Source organism: Lemur catta, chromosome 2, assembly GCF_020740605.2.
Source record: "Lemur catta isolate mLemCat1 chromosome 2, mLemCat1.pri, whole genome shotgun sequence".
Classification (NCBI taxonomy): domain Eukaryota; kingdom Metazoa; phylum Chordata; class Mammalia; order Primates; family Lemuridae; genus Lemur; species Lemur catta.
The window spans coordinates 15,150,251-15,168,791 of NC_059129.1; the positions used below are offsets into that span (position 1 = coordinate 15,150,251).

Below are 18,541 nucleotides of genomic sequence, written 5' to 3' on the forward strand. Positions count from 1 at the left end.
CGCAGCGGAGACTGCCGAGCAATGGAGCGGGGCGGCCTAGAGGAGAGCCGAGCTGTCGAGAAGACCGGAAGTGGAGGAACAGCCGGAAGTAGCCGGCGTCTCAGACGGACTGACTGACAGACTCTGACAGGATCTCGAGCTGCAGGAAGGAGGTGGCGGCCATGGAGTTGGGCGAGCTGCTCTACAACAAGTCCGAGTACATCGAGACGGTGCGCGAGTCCAGGCATCTGCCCTCCCCTTTCCAAGCCTGCGTCCCTTTGAGGCCTGACCGGCGGCCCCATCCTACCCTTGCCCCACCCACCCCGGGGCGCTGCGGCAGTTAGTCCGGGATTCCCTAGTGACGCTTCGTGTGTGGCCTGGCTTTGCTATTTAGTCCGTACATGGCCAGTTTAGGCTTTTTGTATTTATTTATGGTTTTCTCGTAGGGATAAAGTGCCTTCAGGAGGACAGGACAAGTCTCATCTATCTTTTTTTTTTTTTTTTTTTTAAGAGACAGGGTCTCGCTCTGTCGCCCAGGCTGCAGTGCAGTGGCCCGATCATTGCTCGCGGTAAATGTAACCTCCAACTCCTGGCCTCAAGCGATCCTCCCGCCTCGGCCTCCCAAAGCTCTGGTATTACAGGTGGGAGCCACTGCACACAGCCCATCCTAATATTAATTACAGCTCCAGGCTGTAGTTAATTGTTTGATATCCTGGATTCCTTCCATTGTGGACAGCAGCCCATTTCGAGTTTTTTACTCTTCAACATGAACTTTCTTGAGGAAACCTGTATCCGAGAAACTCACTCAGTTTCCTTACCCCAGTTTTCTGTTGTTTCCTTTTAGGCATCTGGGAACAAAGTTAGTCGCCAGTCAGTGTTGTGTGGAAGCCAGAACATCGTTCTTAATGGCAAGGTAAGGGAAAGGCCATCTCCAGAATGCAAACCTATGCTTGTTTTCCACTCATTATCACATTAGCAGGGCAGATAAAATGTTGTCATGTCTCCCATTTGTTTTTGTAGATTTTCCAATTCTTTTACTATCTTTCTTTTATCTGAATTGGATTTATTGAATACAAAAAATGTTCAATAAGAGGAGGCAACAGAAAGCATTTTTCCTTTTATACCAGGAACAATACCGATGGCACCTAGAACCAAAATTATTCTACAGTATTGTAGTTTGCCTTAAGGTACTGGACACAAAACATAAATAGGCAATAAAATATTTTACAGTAGAAACTAAAGCAATACTCATAAAACTCTCTGTTTAATAATAATAATTCACTACTAACTGAAACTCTTAAAATGAAAATAAGAATTGGGAAAGGTATTAAAATATGAGACAAACGTGCAAAATGGAATCTGAAAGGCTCAGAAGCTTGTAGTCTGAATAAATGGGGAAATAGCAAAGAGATGAGTATAAACCTGGAAATAACCAGAGAAAACATCACCAGGTATATCTGAGCCTGACAAAAAATGAAGTTCATAGTTTTTGCCTGCCATCTGGAACACACTCAATTTTGAAATTAATTTTCCTTTAAATGTTACATCTCTAACTTCCAGAAGGAAAAGAATCTCACTATAACCAAGAGATGACAGATATTTTCAGTAAAGACACAATTAGACTCCATTAAGCCTGTCATACCATGAAATTTAATGGAAAAGAAATAGAGTTCAGTAATTGCTGCTCAGACACACTGTTTCTACATTGAATTAGAAAACTCAGTTAAGTCCATTTGACTCATTAGGAAGTATGTGGAGGCTTTTTGGAAATGCCTTAGCTAATTCTGAGATACTTCCTGTGACTTTGTAGGGAAGATTTTTTTTTTCTTGTGGTGAACTGTGTATAACAAAATTTGCCATTTTAATAAGTGTACAATTTATTGACATTAATTACATTCATAGTGTTGTGCAACCTCCCACTATCTATTTCCAAAACTTTTTCATCGCCCCAAACAGAAGCTCTGTACCCATTAAGGAATAACTCCCTGTTCCTTCCTCTCCCCAGTCCCTGCATCTACTGGTACCCTCCATCTACTTTCTATTTCTATGAATTTTCCTATTCTATATATTTCATATAAGTGGAATGATACAGTATTTGTCCTTTTTGCCTAGCTTATTTCACTTAGTATTATGTTTTCAAGGTTCATCCATGTTGTAGCACATCAGAACCTATTCTTTTTCATAACTGAATAATATTCCATCATATATATGTACCAAATTTTACTTATCTGTTCATCAGTTGATGAACAATTGAATTGTTTCCACCTTTGGGCTATTGTAAATAATGCTGCAGTGAACACTGACTTGAAAGTATCTGTTCGAGTTCCTGTCTTCAGTTCTTTTGAATATATACCTAGGAGTGGGATTGCTGGGTCATATGGCAATTCTATGTTTAACTTTTTGAGACACTGCCAAACTTTTTTCCACAATGACTGCACCATTGAACATTCCCACCACTATTGTGCAGGATTCAATTTCTCCACATCCTTACCAACACTAGTTATTTTCTGTTTTTTGGATTATAGCCATCATAGTGGGTGTGAGATGGTATCTCATTGTGGTTTTGATTTGCATTTCTGTAATGACTAATGACATTGAACATATTTTCATTTGCTTATTGGCCATTTATATGTCTTCTTTAGACAAATATCTATTTGGTCCTTTGCTCATTTTAAAATTGTATTGTTTGTCTTTTTATTGTTGAGTTGTAGGAGTTCTTTATATATTCTGGATCTTAAACCTTTATCAGATATATGATTTGCAAATATTTTCTCCCATTCTGTAGACTTATCTTTTTACTTTTTTGATAATATCCTTTGATGCACAAAAGTTTTTAATTTTGATAAAGTCCAATTTATCTATATTTTGTTGCTCATGTTTTTGGTGTCATATTTAAGAATCCACGCCAAACCTAAGGTCATGAAGATTTACTGCTGTGTTTTCTTCTAAGAGTGCCATGGTCTTAGTGCTTATATTTAGGTTGTTGATTCATTATGAGTTAATTTTTGTAAATGGTATAAGGTAAGGGTCAAACTTAATTCTTTTGGATGTAGAAATACAGTTGCCCCAGCACCATTTATTGAAGAGACTATTCTTTCCTGGTTGAATGGTCTTGGCACTCTTGTAAAAAATCAATTGGTCATAGATGTATGGGTTTATTTCTGACCTCAGTTCTATTTGGTTGGTCTATACGTCTGTCCTTATGCAGCACTGCACTGTTTTGATTACTGTAGCTTTGTAATACATTTTTAATCAAGAAGTATGAGTCCTCCAACTTTGTTCTTTTAAAGATTGCTTTGGCTATTCAGGGCCCTCTTTTTCTTCTTAAAAAGATCTTTTATTTGGCAATATTTGGTGTATACAAAGGAGTATATGTGGCATATATGTTATAAAGCATAAAAATTAAGTCAACACCAATGAACACAATACCCCACTGAAGAACGGGGGCATAATCAATGTGCCATAATAAGTACTGTCTTTAGGTTTCTCCCCTATCTCTTTCTTCTGCCTCCCTCCAAGAGGAAACCACTATCCTGAATTTTGCGTCTTATAAATTCTTTATTATTTAAAAAAAATTACCACATATGTAAGTATCCCCAAATAATGTATATTAACTTTATTTGGTTTTCCACAACTTACATTTTTTACATTCTGTTATAATAATGACAATAGGAAACATTTGTATCATTAAGTGCCATGGTTCTCAGCTTTCATTTATTATTTTGTAATTGACAGATAATAATTATACATATTTATGGAATACATAGTGATGTTTCAATATATACAATATATAATGATCAGATCAGGGTAATTAATATATCCATCAACTCAAACATTTATCATTTCTTTGTTTTGGGAACATTCAATATTCTTCTAGCTATTTGGAACAATATATTATTGTTAACTATAGTCATCCTACAGTGCTATAGACCACTAGAACTTATTCCTCCTATCTAGCTGTAATTTTGTATCCTTTAACAAATCTCTCCCTATTCCCTCTTCCCTCTACCCTTCCCAGCCTCTAGTATCATCTGTTCTACTTTTTAGTTCTTTGAGATCATCTCTAACTGCAATCATTGTCATGAGGGCAATTCTCTTTTTACCTAAAATTTATCCTTTTTGACAGAACATTTGATACAGTGGATTATATAATATAACTTTCAATCAGTGTCTTATTATCTTCTCTTTTTTATTGTTATGTGTTAGTCTGTGTTGGTAATTTTTTTTAAATTTTTAAAAATGTGCTTTGTTTTGTAGACCATTGTGATGAATGACTGTATTATCCGAGGGGATCTGGCAAATGTAAGAGTTGGACGCCATTGTGTTGTGAAGAGTCGTAGTGTCATAAGGCCACCATTCAAGAAATTCAGTAAAGGGTATGTCATTTAATTACCTTTTTCAAGTCTTGGGCAAGATGCTGCTACTGGTGGTGGTGTTTAGTTTAAAATTAAAGAACTGTCAGTACTGCTATAGACTGTGATGAGGTAAAGGAATGCATTGTTGCACAAGAAGTGTAGACTAAAAATACTAATGATTAAGGAAGATTTAAATAAATTATAGGTTCGTAGAGGGCAGGTATCATCTCTGACAAAATATTCCTGACAGAACAGAACTAGAAAGAACTAGTGAGCATCTAGCTACTTTATATCAGTTCCAGTCCAAATATTTTACATCCCAAGGTACTGAAATTACTATAAATGTGATCACAGAACCATTGTCTGTGATATTTGACAAATCCTGGAGAATGGGAATGATGTCAGAAGTCTGGAGAAAGCCTGCTAACTTCTACTCATCCTTTAATTCTTTCTTTAAATGTCACTTTCAGTTAAGCTTTTCCCAAGCCCATGGGCTGGGTAAAGTCTCTTTGTTATACTCTCATAACTTGATATGGTATCTCTGTGGCCCTTGTCACAGTTGTAACTAATTACTTATATAATAATTTAATCTCATTTATTCTCTGAATTGTAAGGTCCCCATGGGCATAACTGTGGCTCTTTTGCTCACCACTGTATCCCTAATTCCTAGCATGGAGTCTGGCACGTTGTAGGCACTTAGTAAAATCAGTGAATGAATAAAGTTTCCAAATGTTGAGTGCTAGAAATTATAGCACATGAACCTGATGTCAATCCCCTGAAACATTATAGGGCAGATTACTAAACTTGTGATCTGTGAGCATTTTCAAAGGAAGTAAGAATGAGCAAACATTCATTAATTTTTGTTTGGTACCTGCTCTTTTAACTTTGAAGATCTTGCCCCTTCTTTGCTTTCTTGTTGCATATTTCTTTGTTTTGCTATTTCTGATTTTGATCTAGTAATTACATTTATCTTATTCAACATTATAGAATTTTTCTAGCCTGAGGAGTCTTTCCTTGCTAGGAACAGTCTTATTAAGACAAGATAATGAAGTTGACATTATGATATGCAGTTCTATAAACCTTGACCTAAACTATGTCACCTTGACCTTTCTTTGTTCATCTTGTTTTCCTTCTCCAGCGTTGCATTCTTTCCATTACATATTGGGGACCATGTCTTTATTGAGGAAGATTGTGTGGTCAACGCAGCTCAGATTGGTTCCTACGTTCATGTTGGCAAGAACTGTGTGATTGTGAGTATGATGCCTTGGCTGGCTAAGCAGCCTCACTTCCCCTCCAGCTCCCATCCCTTATATCAGTGAGTCTCCACTTCTGTGACCAAGCAGGGTGGGAGTATTTTCCAAACTTCCCAAGGTAGAGTCTTTCTTGCGAGCTTTGGAGTTTTTTCTAGACATTAATATAATAATAATGGCTAATCTTTATGGAACCTCTTCCATATGATGTTAAACCCTTTCCTTTGATTATTTCATTTAATCCTTGCAACCATCCAAGGGTTTTAGGTACTGTCATTATCCCTATTTGCAAATGAGAAGAATGAGGACCTTAGATATTAAGGGATTTAACAAGGCTAGTATGTGGTAGAGCTGGGATTTAAACACAGGCGATATGATTAGCTATGCTGCTGTAATGGCCTGCTTGTTGCCTTACTTCATGGAACTTACAGTCTAATGGGGGTGAGGGGATCTGAAGGGCGAGTTGAAAGTGGCCCCTAGATGAGGGAGGATGGGCATTTCAGCAAAGGGATTGACATGTGTAAAGGTCAGAGTCACCAAAGGGCTTCATGTTAGAGTAACTGCAAATAGTTCAGGGTGCAAGTGGGCCCCTTGCTCAGCAGAATCTGTAGGACCTGGTCCGTAGGAGCCAAGGCATCAGTTTAACTCAACCAAGGCCTAACAAGGTTGGATTTCTTGCTATGTCATAGATGAAGTGCTTGATTTCAGTTGGGATTTATTAGAAAATCCTGGGTGAGAATGTTAATGTCCAGAGCTGACCTGCATTAATGTTTAGGGAAAATGTTTCCTACTTTTTAGGTTTGTACCTTAGACTAGATTCTAGGAAAAGCCAAGACTCTTCTTATGTTTCTTTAATGGCCATATCCATTAATACAAAGCCAGCTGTCTGCCCTGGATAAGACTCAGACCCTAAAGTATCAAAAAACTTGCAGAAACCATGCAGTTCACATTCCAGGAGCCATGAGGGCACAGCAAATGGTGCACTGGAAAACCATGTTGCTGCAAAAACCATTGCAGTCTGACTTGCTAGTCAAGAATTAAGGGAAGTGGTGGTTCTGCCAGATATTCTTGCTCCAGAGGAATTCCTAGTATTAGAGACAGAAGGTCTTTGGCTCAGCCTGATGTTGAAGAAAGGGGGAAGACAGTAAAATCAACCCTCTCCCTTCACACTGACTGTTTAATGAAATCTAGCCTTCCAAGCCACAGTTGGGTTTTTTTGATATTTTTCTTGGCAAAGTGAAGACATCACCAGTGTAGCCAGGTTCTATTAATATAACCCTGTCCTTTATCCCCAGAGCAAAATGTACGAAAGGTTAAAATCTAGATTCTCTTTCCAATGCTTAGGGAATTGTAGTTCTACTCTCAGGTGCTCTGCTTTTTGTACTACTTTTTAATGCGTAATTCATGACATAGTCATTGTTTCATATTGATGGTACTTGCTGAGCCTTGACAGGTCCTCAAGTAATCTCAGGAGAAAGATTCTTTTAGAATTATAGAATCTCAGAGCTAGCAGGAACTCTTTTAGAGTCCAGTTGACCCCATGATGCACAGATCCTTCCTATAGCATCCCATGTGGTAGTCTAATTTCTGTTTGGATATGTGAAGGTATAGGTATTAATTAGAACTGTCTGAATGCCTAAACGGAAAGCTTAACAAGCAATATTAATAGGCACTGTTATTGTGCTATGGGTTTTACATTTATTATTTCTAATTTGACAGTATCCTTGTGGTTTGATTTTCTGTCCCATTTCACAGATGAGGAAACCAAGGCTCCAAGATGCTAACTAACTTGCATAAGGATGTATAGGAAGCTATAATACTAGCAACACAGCTGCAGTTCTTGACTCCTTGAAAACTTCTCCAGGGAAGAATAAAGATGGGGTTTCAGCTTTTACTCTCCATCCTATTTCCAATCCATTTATACCTAAGAAGTACCTGCATTTTTACAACTGCATCATGATAGCTCACTGTGTATTTTGCTGCTATTTGACTCATCAGTCTACCAAGAATGTTTCTGAAATCCAGTTAAGCATCATTTCTCTAAGTGGGTAGAGTGGCCAACTAGTGGACAAAGCAGGTGACTATAGGCTGTGTGGTGGCTGGTGGTACACAGTGAAAGGATTCCTTTCCACTGTTCTTTTCCAGGCCCTTTGTCTGTGGATCTCTGCACGGGAATGTATTAAGCCTTCTGCAGCATGTTTCGTTTCCTTTTATTCCGTGCCCCATGTGCTTAGTCTTGAGTTATTAGGAGCTGAGACATGACAAAAATTCTTTGATTTAATATTAATTTGGGGGTCACCAGGGGAGTTAACTAGTTGCTATATTTCTGAAATTGCCACTAGCAGGTAATTTATGAAAGAGAATTTTTAAAGGAGGAATGAAGAGCTAGTTATAACTTGTTTTTGAGCTAAAGATGTTGCCAAGTATTGTCAATGCTATTATCTACCTGGCTGGAGACAACTTAGCCACTTGAGGAATTCAGACTGTGGGGATATAAGCTTTTTAAGAAACTCATTTGGTATTCTACCTTTTCCTGGAAATACATATGATTTGTCTATTTAATAATGGGAGAAATTTTAATTTTTTTTAAAGTTTTTTTAAATTTTTGTTCCATAGGCAACATACAACCTGACAATGGGAGAAATTTTAGATGCAACCAAATCAAAATGTCTTTCATGTTTTTTGATAAAATCTGGGATCTGGACAGGATAGCATTGTCTTTTTTTTTTTTTTTTTTTTTTTGACAGGGTCTCTCTGTGTTGCCTGGGCTAGAGTGTAGTGGCATCATGATAACTCACTGCAACCGCAAACTCCTGGGCTCAAGTGATCCTCCTGCCTCAGCCTCCTGAGTAGCTGGGACTGCAGGCGCATGCCACCACACCCAGCTAATTTTTCTATTTTTTATAGAGATGGTGTCTTGCTCTTGCTCAGGCTGGTCTCGAACTCCTGGCCAAGCAATCCTCCCACTTTGGCCTTCCAGAATTCAAGGATTACAGTCATGAGCCACCGAGCCCAGCCCATTGTCTTGGTATTTGTCAAGATTTCCATATTCTCAATCAGGTATATTTTAATCAGATTGTCTAACCTGAGCACCAGTGAACTTACAGGCCCTGGTGATGTAAATGTAGTCAATAAAGACCATAACTTTTGTTTATTCAGCAAGTAGTCTGAGGCACAACTTTAAACTGTACAACAGAGGCCTCTTTTTCTCCCTTAACCCATGAAACAGATGAGTCTTCCAAGCCTTCTTTCTTGCCCTCAAAATGCTGTGGATCACAGCAGAATTGAAAAGTGGTGACAGTGCATAAAGTCAAGCATGAGGTTCAGCCTAAACATTCAAATAGCTATCACTCAACTGTGGGAGAACAAATGAACTAATAACTTAATATCCAAATGAATTTGGGAGGACTTTTCCAGTTGGAATTGACAGAAAAGCAAACAAACAAACCTTAAACTGGAGGCACAAAGCAGAATGGGTTGGCTAATATAAACCAAGAGTACAGAAGTAGATCCTAATGTGGCAAACTGGCTCTAGGGGTTCAGTCGACATCATGAGAGTTAGTCTCCATCCCTTTGCTGCTTTCCTCTGGGAGAAAATTAAACAGAGCTCTTGGAAGACTGAAATTCACATAGTCTATAAGGCCTAAAATAACTTGTACTGTCCCCAGCATATAACTCTGCCCCCTAAATGTACACAAAAGCACACTCTCACAACCCTGCCTCTTCCTCCACATCAGGTACCACTAAAGCAGGGAATTGCAACCAAGCCTGTTATCACTGTCCCTGGCTATTATACGATATCTTGAATGGGGAAAATATAAAGTAGTCTTCCACACAGCAGAATAGACAACTTTTACACCCATTTCCTGATCTATTTCCTATTAACAAGATTTTAATTTCAGGGGCGCCGGTGTGTGTTAAAAGACTGCTGCAAAATTCTGGACAACACAGTATTACCTCCAGAAACTGTGGTCCCACCATTCACTGTCTTCTCAGGCTGCCCAGGTAACATTGGATTTTGATAACTTTTATTTTAACTTCCTTAAAACTCATTTTAATTTTCCATCACAAAAGTAATGCATGCAATTTCTATCTCTGACAATATGTTGAGAGAGCTAACCTAAAAATTCATCGGTTACAAAGTACCTAGAAATACTATCTAAAATACAGTGAGCATCTTTTCAAATGCATAGTTGGGTTCACAAGAAAATAAGGAAATCATCAAGGGTCAAAACACAAAGAGGAAACTAAACCCAAGCTTGCACGGGTCAGTGCTGTCTTAATAAGAGAGCGGTTTAGGGTGTGATACTCATGTGGGCATGGGAAACAAAGCCTTGGATCCATACGTGGCAAAGAGATCCTCAGATACTCTTGAAGAGTTCTCTCTCAAGAAAAGGTTGATGTAGAACAAATCTGCCACCAGCACAGGGACAATACAAAGTAGCATTTCTCTCTTGGCCTGGGCTCTCCGTGGAAAAAGGAAAAGTCTGTCTTGAGAATTTTAACTATAGGATTACCCTCATGTTGGTTAGGGGTTTAATTTGTACTTCCTACATGGCCCAGGAATCCCTAAACTGAAAAGTTGGCATAAACCATGGTCTAAGACCAATGATACCTCTGGGACACCTGAGAGGAACAATTGTATTACCTCTTGACCTTGGCTGATAGAATGCCCACAAGTAAAGCCCTTCAGAAGTGCAGAGTTCCGAGTTACAAAACATGTGAGGAAACAAAAATGATACATGCTCATGTTAGAAAACTTGGAAAAAACTCTGACAAGCAGAAGGAAGAAGAAAACTTCACATTTCCTCACCTCCACACCAAGACAGTATCTTCTTCTCTATGTTGTTTTACACAGTTGAAATCATGTAGCATGTACAGGGACACATCACAAATTCACAGCTGGAAGATGATACGAAAGGAGAGATTTGACAGTATATGATGCCTTCTACTGGTGGTTTAATTGTTTTTCTACCATTTCTCATCACTCAGCTCATTGAACATGAGTTTCAAAGGTGTACAAAATCATCACTCATATTCTTTGGGGAGGCAGTTGGCCATTCTGCTGTGTCACACATCTCTGCTTTTGTAGAGGAAGGGGAAGAAATTTTCTTGAGTAATTTCCCACTGTGAAGGTTTAGCTGTTATTAGCAGGTGCTGGGCCAGAACAGCCCCAGCAGTTGTTTTAAGTGATGATCAGACATGCATCTGATCTGAGATAAGAAGGATATTGCCAGAGAAATACCTTAATCTCTTTTAACTTATTCAAGCTCCTTAGAACCAGGTCTTTCTTTCCCCAGGACTCTTCTCAGGGGAGCTCCCGGAGTGTACTCAGGAGCTGATGATTGACGTCACCAAGAGCTACTACCAGAAGTTTTTGCCCCTGACACAAGTCTAGTATCTCTGTCTCATGTCTTGGATTTGCTTGAGCTCTAAGATGAACCTGGGGACAAAGTGAGCCAGTCAGCATCTACAAAGAACTCTTGTGTCTTTGACACCTTCCACCCTCCTTCTTTTAAAAACATTCTTTAGAATTTCTCAATCCTTCAAGGCTCTAAGCTCTTAAGAATTTAATAACAGAACAGCTGGAGGAGTTGTCTTCAACTGCTGTGCTTATTCCTTATCTATTAATAGTCACTTCATACTGTTATCTGTGGAACACAGAGTCTTCTGTTCCCAGCACTCCAACCATTGGTCCTGTAGATGATTGGATCCTGCCTGAAACAGGCCTGCAGAGCAGCAGTAGCACTCTCCCAGCCTGGAGGTCATGTAGCTGCTATGCTGCTCACGGCCATACACTACCCACACTGAGCCCCATTCACACAGACGACGCTCAGCTTTCCTGCTGCTAAGACATTTGGTCAATTGTTACAGTTGCTCATAATCCTGGGGGGAAAAGTGCTTGTGACTTTTCAGAGCCCAGATTCCTATTGGCTATTAAAAATTGAAGAGAGAGGTGGTTAGTGTTTCTCTTCTTCCCAAAATGACCTTAGCCATCCCGGGGTGGTTAATAAAAGACTTTGTAGCATTCTGGTCTAGGCTTTTGGCTTTCACTACAAAGGGGGACCTCAACACCCCAGATTTTACTTTTGCAAGGTTCCAGATTTGAGTCTCCCCTGTGGATTTCATTGAAGACACAGCATTTGTAAACACCTGCTTCCTGGCTTAGAACCATTCAGCCCATCCTATATTTGCCATAAACCCCACAGTTCAGACCAAAATATCTGTACTTTGAGCCCAATCACATACATTCATGAAGACCTTTTCAAATCATCTCGTGGGCACAGACCCCTAAGGAGTAAATGACATTGCCAAAGCCATTCTTACCATCTCCTCTGGCGAATAGCATAACCCTTCCTGGTTCTGCTCTGACCTATGGTTTCAAAGGAAGATTAAGAAGTGAGGGGCTGGGGCCAGGCACGGTGGCTCACGCCTGTAATCCTAGCCCTCTGGGAGGCCGAGGCGGGTGGATCGCTCGAGGTCAGGAGTTCGAGCCCAGCCTGAGCGAGACCCTGTCTCTACTAAAAATAGAAATAAAAATTATCTGGACAACTAAAAATACATATAGAAAAAATTAGCCGGCGCATGCCTGTAGTCCCAGCTACTCGGGAGGCTAAGGCAGTAGGATCGTTTAAGCCCAGGAGTCTGAGGTTGCTGTGAGCTAGGCTGACGCCACGGCACTCACTCTAGCCCGGGAAACAAAATGAGACTCTGTCTCAAAAAAAAAAAAAAAAAGTGAGGGGCTGGGAAGGTTGGCCTTGCTTAATGATCTGATCTGCTATAAGTGAATGGGGCAGAACAGTTCAGCTTTGAAGGCTAGAATCTAGCAGGAGCTATCTTGATTTAATATCCAGTTGTGGAATTTGCAAAAACAGCTATATGTAATCATTTCCACTAATTCAATTTAAAATTTTTTTCTGATTTGTCACTTTTTTATGTTTGTACATTAAAAGATTGACACATGGAACAAGTCATTTGAAGGTCGTCATTCTCCACCTCCAGTGACAACTGCTGCCATTCCTCAGGCACTTTGTTACACGCCTAGTGCAGTGCTATGGGCTTGACCTTCACTAGCCTGCTTATTTCTTATGCCAACTCAATCAGGTGGTGTTATTTCCACTTCACAGATGAGAAAAAAACTCTAAGACATTAGATAACTTGGTCCAACCTATAGAGTGAAAAAATGACTGATCCAGGAGTCACACCATGCCCATCTGGACCTGCAGCCTTTGCTCTTCAGCTCTGCCCTGAAAAGATGAGACAAGCTTGCCCTTGGAGCACATGTGCTTTGTGTTCTGTCTTACATCAGCAGTCTAATAAGGGCTATAATTTTTTTTTTGGTCATATCCTGGCATCTCCCCCATGTCCTTTCCTCTTTTGTGCCACCAAAAAGGTGAATCTTGGAATTGGCAGAGTTTAGATGCTCTCTAGGCTAACCTCTTGGAAACCTTCTAGAGCATTTCTAACATTACCATCCAGCCTGTGTTAGCTTGTCACTTTATGCAACTGACTCTCCATTTTGCTGATGAACAACTGAAGTTAAGAGAAAGTGGGTTTATTTTTTTTGAGCCTTTTAAAACAAACATAATTTAAAAATCTTTAAGTAATTCAAGCATATGATTACAAAAAGCCAATGCAGTTGGTAAGAGTGGGAGATATAATGAAGTTTGATCTTCCTAATCCAGAATCCCAGTCCCACATTCTACTTCCCAGAGCCTACCTCTCTGAACAGTTTTTGCTCTATCCTCTAGGAAATAGTCTGTGCATGCACGAGCAGATATAGATGTGTACTCCAGCTTCTTTTTATTCATACAATGGGAGCACTCTGTATGTGCTCTTCTATGCCTTGTTTCTTTTCCTTAATACATCTTAAAGATTGTTGCATATTGGCACTTGTGGTTGGTAAAAAATAGCAATTACAAATACTTACAGAGTGTTTACCCTGCACCAGGTACTCTTCTGAGTTGTATATTATTTATTAATTCCTTTAATTCTTATCATTAACTATGAAGTATATATAGTTATTATCCCCAAGGAACAGTGATTAAGTAAATTGCCAAATTTATACAGCTTAAAGTGACAGTGAATCCAGGCATTATGGCTCTAGAGCCCATACTTTTAACCACTAAGCTGGAATTTTTCCATGTTACGGTACCTTTTATTGCCCAAAATTGTGTCATCTGGCCAGCTTTTCTGAACAGGAAGCTAAAAAAGTGAGTATTTTGCTTTTTCAGCCAGGCAAGGATAAAGGGGGTGAACCATCCAACAATGTCTGCCATAGGCAGGAAGCCTAGTGTCCCCTCTGAGAAGATGTCTCCTCCCAATGTGCCATATTGTCTTGCAGCTACAGTTGTGGTCTGACCAGTTAAATGGGAACAGGTTTCTAGATGAGACAAGAATCTAGTTTAGAACTCTTTGTTGCAAGTGACAGAAATCCACTTTGAACCAGTTTAGGCACAAAAAGGGGTTTTATTGGCTTATACAACACATGATGGAAAAGACTATCTTGAGCAGCAATAGAATGTGAACCTTGGGTAAGTCACTTAATCTCTCTGTGCCCTGGTATCCTAAACTGTACAACGGGAATAACCTCAGAGAGTTGGTGTGGATTAAATGAGATACTACGTAAACATTAATGACAGTTCTGGGCGCTTAGTACTCTGTAAGTAACAACTTACTATCATTGCAGGAACTATGTCCTAAGATTTAAACCCCATCAGAGCTTTTTGTCTTTTATAAATTTTTCACCTTCCCGATAGTAAAGACTGGGCTTCTGTAGCAGAGAGACCACCAACATACAATGGCTCAGACAAGACAGACATTTATTTCTCTCACCCCTAATAGTACAGAGATAGGTAGGTGGTCCAGGGCAGGTAAGTCAGGTGGCTGGGCTCCACGATGTCATCAGGCACCCAGGTGCGTACTATCTTGTTATGTGGCCACATTTAGTGACAACGGAGGCTATAAATTTAGTCTGTATTTGGGCAGCCAAGTCTCTGAGGAAGGAGGTTCCAGTAGGGAAAAGGAGAGGGAGAGAATGGACCTCGGGAGAAGCAAGCAGACCTGATCAGGCCTCTGTGTTGGCTTCCTTTCCGCCTGCTGCACGTGGGCCTTCTCCATGCATTTGGGGAAGTGATAGCTCACAGCTCCAGACTTGTATTCTCCCCGCTTGGTGACCCTGAATGAAAGGTTTGTTTCCCTTCCAGTTCTAATTTGGAAAACCCCAGAGAAGGTTCTCAGTGTCGTGAACTTTCCACGCTTTCTTGGGTCAGTCACTGTGGCCAAGGGTGTTCAGCCGTATGATTAACCCAATCTGCATCATGGCCTTTCCTGTGTCCCCCCATGGCAGGGAATAGCAGAGCCCATTACCAAAACAAGGTGCTGGGAAGACAAAAACGATAGCTACTACAAACAGTGAACGAGTCTATAATTATGTGCCGATACTGTTTGAAAGTGTGTTGACAGTCAGGAATGTGTATCCTAGGAAAGGCCAGCTGGACTCTGTCTCCATGGTGGCCCTTACCCCAGGGACAGTCGGTCACCAATTACTTTTTTAATCCTAGAGAAAAAAGTTTGCCTCCGGAATACTCCCAGAAGAGTGGGCAGAGGGAAAGACTCTGGTTGAGACTTTCTTCCAGTTGGCTTAGGGCAGAGGGGGAATTTACTGGCTCATGTCGCTGAAAAGGCCAGGGCTCTATGGGATTTACCAGGACTCAAAACAGTGTTATCAGAAACCTGTCTCTCTGTGGCACTCAGTTCCGCTTCCCTTTGAGTTGGCTTTATTCTCAGGCTTCACAGAGTGACCCCACACCTTCAGTTATTGGTGGAAAGAGCTCCCCACTTTGCTGACAAAACCCCTGGATTTGGTTCTCTTTGGTCTAGACCAGGAAGGTATCTAGCCTCAAGTCATCAGTGTGGCCTAGAAGGTGGACTATACTGAGTGGCTAGGCCTGGCACATACCTACCTGGATTGGTACCTTAGTGGTTGTGGTGGAGGTGACATTTCCAGAAGAGGGGAAGAATGAGTACTGGGTGGGAAAATCATTAGGTGTCCAGTTTAGGCCTTTTCCCTTTCCCCAGGGTCTTAACTTTCCTCCCTCTCCCTGCCGACGCTCAGTTCTCTTGGTCTTGGGAGGTATCTTCTGAGGGTACTCCTGAAAGGGAACCTGGGCCTAGATTAGGGAGCAGAGGGAGGATGTTGCTTAGCCAAAGGGAGGTGTTTAATGAAGAGCCATTTGGAGGATAGTCTTCTGTCTGGAATTGCTTCCCGATGGTCCCCAAAGCACCTTATGGGAGGGGCTCTAGGCAGAATTCTACTTATGTATTTGTCTTCTTGTCTGAGCCCCCACTAGTTGTAAGCTCCCGAGGAGTCAGGCATATGCATGTGGGTTATTCAGCACATACTTAATGGAGCAGTTGCCTGGATGTGAGCCCTCTCCCCGCAACCCCCCAGACCCCAGACCCGACTCCAGCTTCAGATAAGCCTCATGTTGCAGGATCCCTGGTTCAGGGAACAGGTTGAGTGATTGATTTGTGAGCCTCCTAGTGACTGATACTATTTTGCATGGCTGCACAGAGCCCTTATGGTTGTTTGGGGTTAGTGGTGGCCTCTGAATTAGTCACTTCTGTATGAACAAATTCACGCAGGACTTGAGGCCACAGTTCTCTTAGTCACTGACCCATCTGGGTGATGGCAGACTTGAAATTAATCAATAAACATTGCTCCTATTTAACACATCCTTGGAAGTTTCTCAGCTATACAGAAGGGGTCTTGGCGGCTAGGGAGGCCTTTCTCGGTATCCTGTTCTGGCCAGTGAGAGCCCAGAGGGTGTTCCCCAGCCATATTCTGACTGGCCTCAGCCATTCTTCAGTACAAACTGGCATTTAACAAACAAAGATGGTCACTATGGGTAGTCAGATCCAGCTGGGTGATCTCCTGGGGGTAGCTTCTATGGAGCTGCAAGGCCCCTGAAATGGTACTGGCAGTGTTGAGACAATGTGTCCAAAAGCCTGCTTCTGAAAGAACCAGGTATCAGCAAAATGTCTTACTGGCTTGGCCCAGTTCCCGTAAGTCCATGATCAGTGAAACACTTCTGAAGCCCCCTAGCAATGGGGTTGTACTCTTTGGGGAACATGTGCTTGCTGCCCTTTAGGAGCAGGAAGGTAGGGCCCTGGTCCTATTCTAACTGGTTTTTATTGGTTGATTCCATTGCTTAAAAACCATACCTGATGATATGGATACCCTTAGGGGGGTTGTTCCTGGAAGGCGGCCTATGCAGAAGAAACATTGTGGGCTTGTAATGGTAACCCCGTAAATGCTGAATTTACTGCTAGAGGTTTGAGTAAGTTTGTGGGAGGGGAAGGGAAATCTTTTTTGAAATGGCTTTACATTTTTTGTCTATTACATCTTGATATATGATAAAATTGATTTAAAATGTTATGTTTGTGATTTCATAAATGCTAGCGGGATTATCCCAATTAAAGAAAGCTACACAAAAATGAAATAAGAAAGGTGTTAGTGGGATACAGCTTGCTTGCTTTTTGCCACCAGTGGGTGGGGTAGAATTTAAATTCTTTGGGTATTGCAACCAGAACGAGTCTCTGTAACTGATGGTTTTTGCCACGATTTGTGCCTACTGGAGCCTCTGGAAAGAGAGAGACAACATGAAAAGAGAGGAACTCTCTAGATAAAACTACATATTTGGAATTTGAAAATGCAGTTAAGTTGCTAATGAGTCCTTGTTGAAATCAAATATCTGACCCTTAGAGGCTGATAAATTTCTAGTCTGATGTGCGTATTTTTGAGTGGGTCAGTTTGTACTCTAAGACTGATAAAAAGGAAGCCTTGTATGTCACTTGAACTTGGACCACAGCTGTCTAGCACTGCAGTGTGCTTTTACTGTCACTGAAGAAAAGCAACTGGCTTGCTTGGAATCCTGAATTCTCAGATCCGGATTACCTGAACCTGACTCTAAGCTGAAACCTGCTACTGTCTGCCTATTTCAGCCTCGGCGTGAACTGTGCTGCACCGAAAGCAGACACAGGCTCAATGAACAGGACTGAGACTCTTGGGCTGTTGGAGATTTAGGACTCCCTCTGTGGAGCTCTACACTGTGAAAACATCCTGGAACCTCGCTGGACCATCTGAGTCACATACAAATGCACACAGGAAAGGGTTTGTTCTCTAATGGGACCATCTAAAATCAAGCTGCTGATAGCTCTTTGCCTCTAATGCTGAGGCTAATTGCCTTGTGATCCTTGCCAAAAGCTACAAGTTGACGAAGGACACATCACAGGGACTGTGACCTCTCCTCCTATTTCTTTTGGGGGTGGGGGTAGAGTGCAGTGGCATCATCAGCTCACTGCAACCTCAAACTCCTGGGCTGAAGCGATCCTCCTGCCTCAGCCTCCCGAGTAGCTGGGATTACAGGTGCATACCACAGCACCTGGCTAATTTTTCTATTTTTAGTAGAGGTGGGGTCTCACTCTTGCTCAGGCTGGTCTCAAACTTCTGAGCTCAAGCAATCCTTCCGCCTTGGCCTTCCAGCATGCTAGGATTACAGGCGTGAGCCACCGTGCCCACCCCCCCTCCTCCTATTTTTAACAGAGCTGACTCTGGACCGTCTCTGGGGCTTGCCTCACTGCTGCTGACTCTGTGTTCAGCTTTCTGCATTAGTTGCAGCTTGCAACAGTGGACTGATAGCCTGACTCTACTTCCTTCACATTTCCCCCCCGTACACACGCCTTAATAAGGTAGGTTGATGATTAAAATGTAGCTGTCCCCAAAAAGGGATTTTTCTAGGCTGCTCACTGAGGACAAAAGGGGTAGAAAGTTATATAAATCCATTTTGAAATTTTTGAAAATTCAGGATTTCACCCTTTATTAGTTTGCTAAGGCTCCTGGAACAAAAATACCACAAATTGGGTGGCTTAAACAATAATAGACATTTATTTTCT

General features: G+C 41.2%; 1 protein-coding gene across 2 annotated transcripts; it reads left to right on the top strand.

Annotated features, from left to right (window-relative positions):
* The first annotated feature begins 5 nt into the window (after positions 1–5).
* On the top strand, positions 6–17,977 carry DCTN5 (dynactin subunit 5). 2 transcript variants are annotated; one of them, XM_045542801.1, is made up of 6 exons: positions 6–209; positions 824–892; positions 4,237–4,355; positions 5,473–5,584; positions 9,487–9,589; positions 10,885–11,614. In XM_045542801.1, the coding sequence occupies exons 1-6, from the start codon at positions 162–164 to the stop codon at positions 10,980–10,982; spliced, it is 549 nt and encodes a 182-aa protein (XP_045398757.1). In that variant the 5' UTR covers positions 6–161; the 3' UTR covers positions 10,983–11,614. The 2 variants fall into 2 exon arrangements, with proteins under 2 accessions (XP_045398757.1, XP_045398758.1); XM_045542802.1 differs by lacking the exon at positions 10,885–11,614 and adding an exon at positions 17,591–17,977 and having other exon boundaries at positions 40–209.
* The last annotated feature ends 564 nt before the right edge of the window (positions 17,978–18,541 follow it).